At 43.0% G+C, this 1,487-nt stretch overlaps 1 protein-coding gene across 1 annotated transcript; it reads right to left on the minus strand.

Moving 5' to 3' along the window:
• Positions 1–573: 573 nt before the first annotated feature.
• On the minus strand, positions 574–1,092 carry LOC120514650 (histone H3). Its single transcript, XM_039735146.1, has one exon. The coding sequence runs from the start codon at positions 1,039–1,041 to the stop codon at positions 631–633; it is 411 nt and encodes a 136-aa protein (XP_039591080.1). The 5' UTR covers positions 1,042–1,092; the 3' UTR covers positions 574–630.
• Positions 1,093–1,487: the final 395 nt, after the last annotated feature.

The raw sequence follows: 1,487 nt of genomic DNA on the forward strand, positions 1-1,487 counted from the left end.
CTGTAATGAATGGGCACCCTGTCCAGAGTTTGCTCCTGCCTTGTACCCTGTGGCAGCTGGGATAGGCCCGGGTACCTTCTAATAATCCTGGTCTGGAGTAAAAACAAAAAAAAAAAAAAACGTTTGTGCTATTAAACATTTTTTAATAAATGTTATGATGACCGTAATACTGTGTTGTGATATTGGTTCATTTAAAAACAGACTGGCCCATTAATATAGTCATTCTAAACACTATCATTTGAAAACAAATTCCTATTACTTTTTAAAAAATATCCCGTATCAAATTTTACACAAAATACTTGTATTGGTATCGACTTCAAAAAGTGGTATTGCACATTCTTCGATAAGAATCCTTATGCTGATTTGTAAGCATTTATTCTTCCAGTCTGCCACAAACGTGGTGAGCTAGCTGAATGCCATTAGATGTAGTCTTAGGCTGGGGACACGGAGCTGATAAATACCATAAGCAACCGATTGCTCCCTGGTATGGAACAAATAGACGTTACGAAATTCTCATATAGTGAAACAAACTACACAGGTAGAGAAAAAGGATTTCATCTCTTGGAAGAGAACTTTTGGTGGCTCTGAAAAGAGCCTTTGTTCCCACGTAATTAGTGTTTGTTTGCGTCCTTAGGCGCGTTCCCCACGAATACGTCGAGCTAGCTGTATGTCCTTCGGCATTATCGTCACCCTCTTGGCGTGGATAGCACACAAGTTGGTGTCTTCGAATAGACCAACCAAGTAAGCCTCACTGGCCTCCTGTAGAGCCATAACGGCGGAGCTCTGGAAACGGAGATCAGTCTTGAAATCCTGGGCGATTTCCCTCACCAGTCTTTGGAAAGGCAGCTTGCGGATAAGCAGCTCGGTAGACTTCTGGTAGCGACGGATCTCGCGCAAAGCTACCGTACCAGGCCTATAACGGTGAGGTTTTTTCACACCACCGGTTGCGGGAGCGCTCTTACGAGCTGCTTTAGTGGCGAGCTGTTTACGGGGCGCTTTGCCACCGGTAGATTTGCGCGCTGTCTGCTTAGTTCTTGCCATCTCTTTTATCACACACGAGACTTAAAACCAAACGAATGAATAGCGAATGGGGCGACGAATGCTCCTTATATCGACGTCTTGTCGCCTTTTGATTGGGTGAAATGAAAGGGTGTCGGGTACACTTGGAGGCTCGGCCTAGAAGTCGGCTCTTGATTGTTCCTCTTAAAATCTCGGCGCTCAATTTGAACGCAGCCTTTGTTTCCGTGCCCTTTCCCTCCAGCGGCCGTTAACTGTTTACAGAAAACTAGCGTATTAAATACCATTTATATTCTTTATTAATGTAAATAGGCGGCTGATGTTAGCTGTTTTGTAGTGATGTTCTACTGCTTTTTTTGAAAATAATCCTGCCGCGGAGAGCCCACCTCAGTAGGTCAGATATAATTTTTCTTTTATATAAGGATTTATAATCTGAGTTTATTTGTGCTATAGAAATAAGATATGTTGCT

Source organism: Polypterus senegalus, chromosome 14 (assembly GCF_016835505.1).
Source record: "Polypterus senegalus isolate Bchr_013 chromosome 14, ASM1683550v1, whole genome shotgun sequence".
Taxonomy (NCBI): domain Eukaryota; kingdom Metazoa; phylum Chordata; class Cladistia; order Polypteriformes; family Polypteridae; genus Polypterus; species Polypterus senegalus.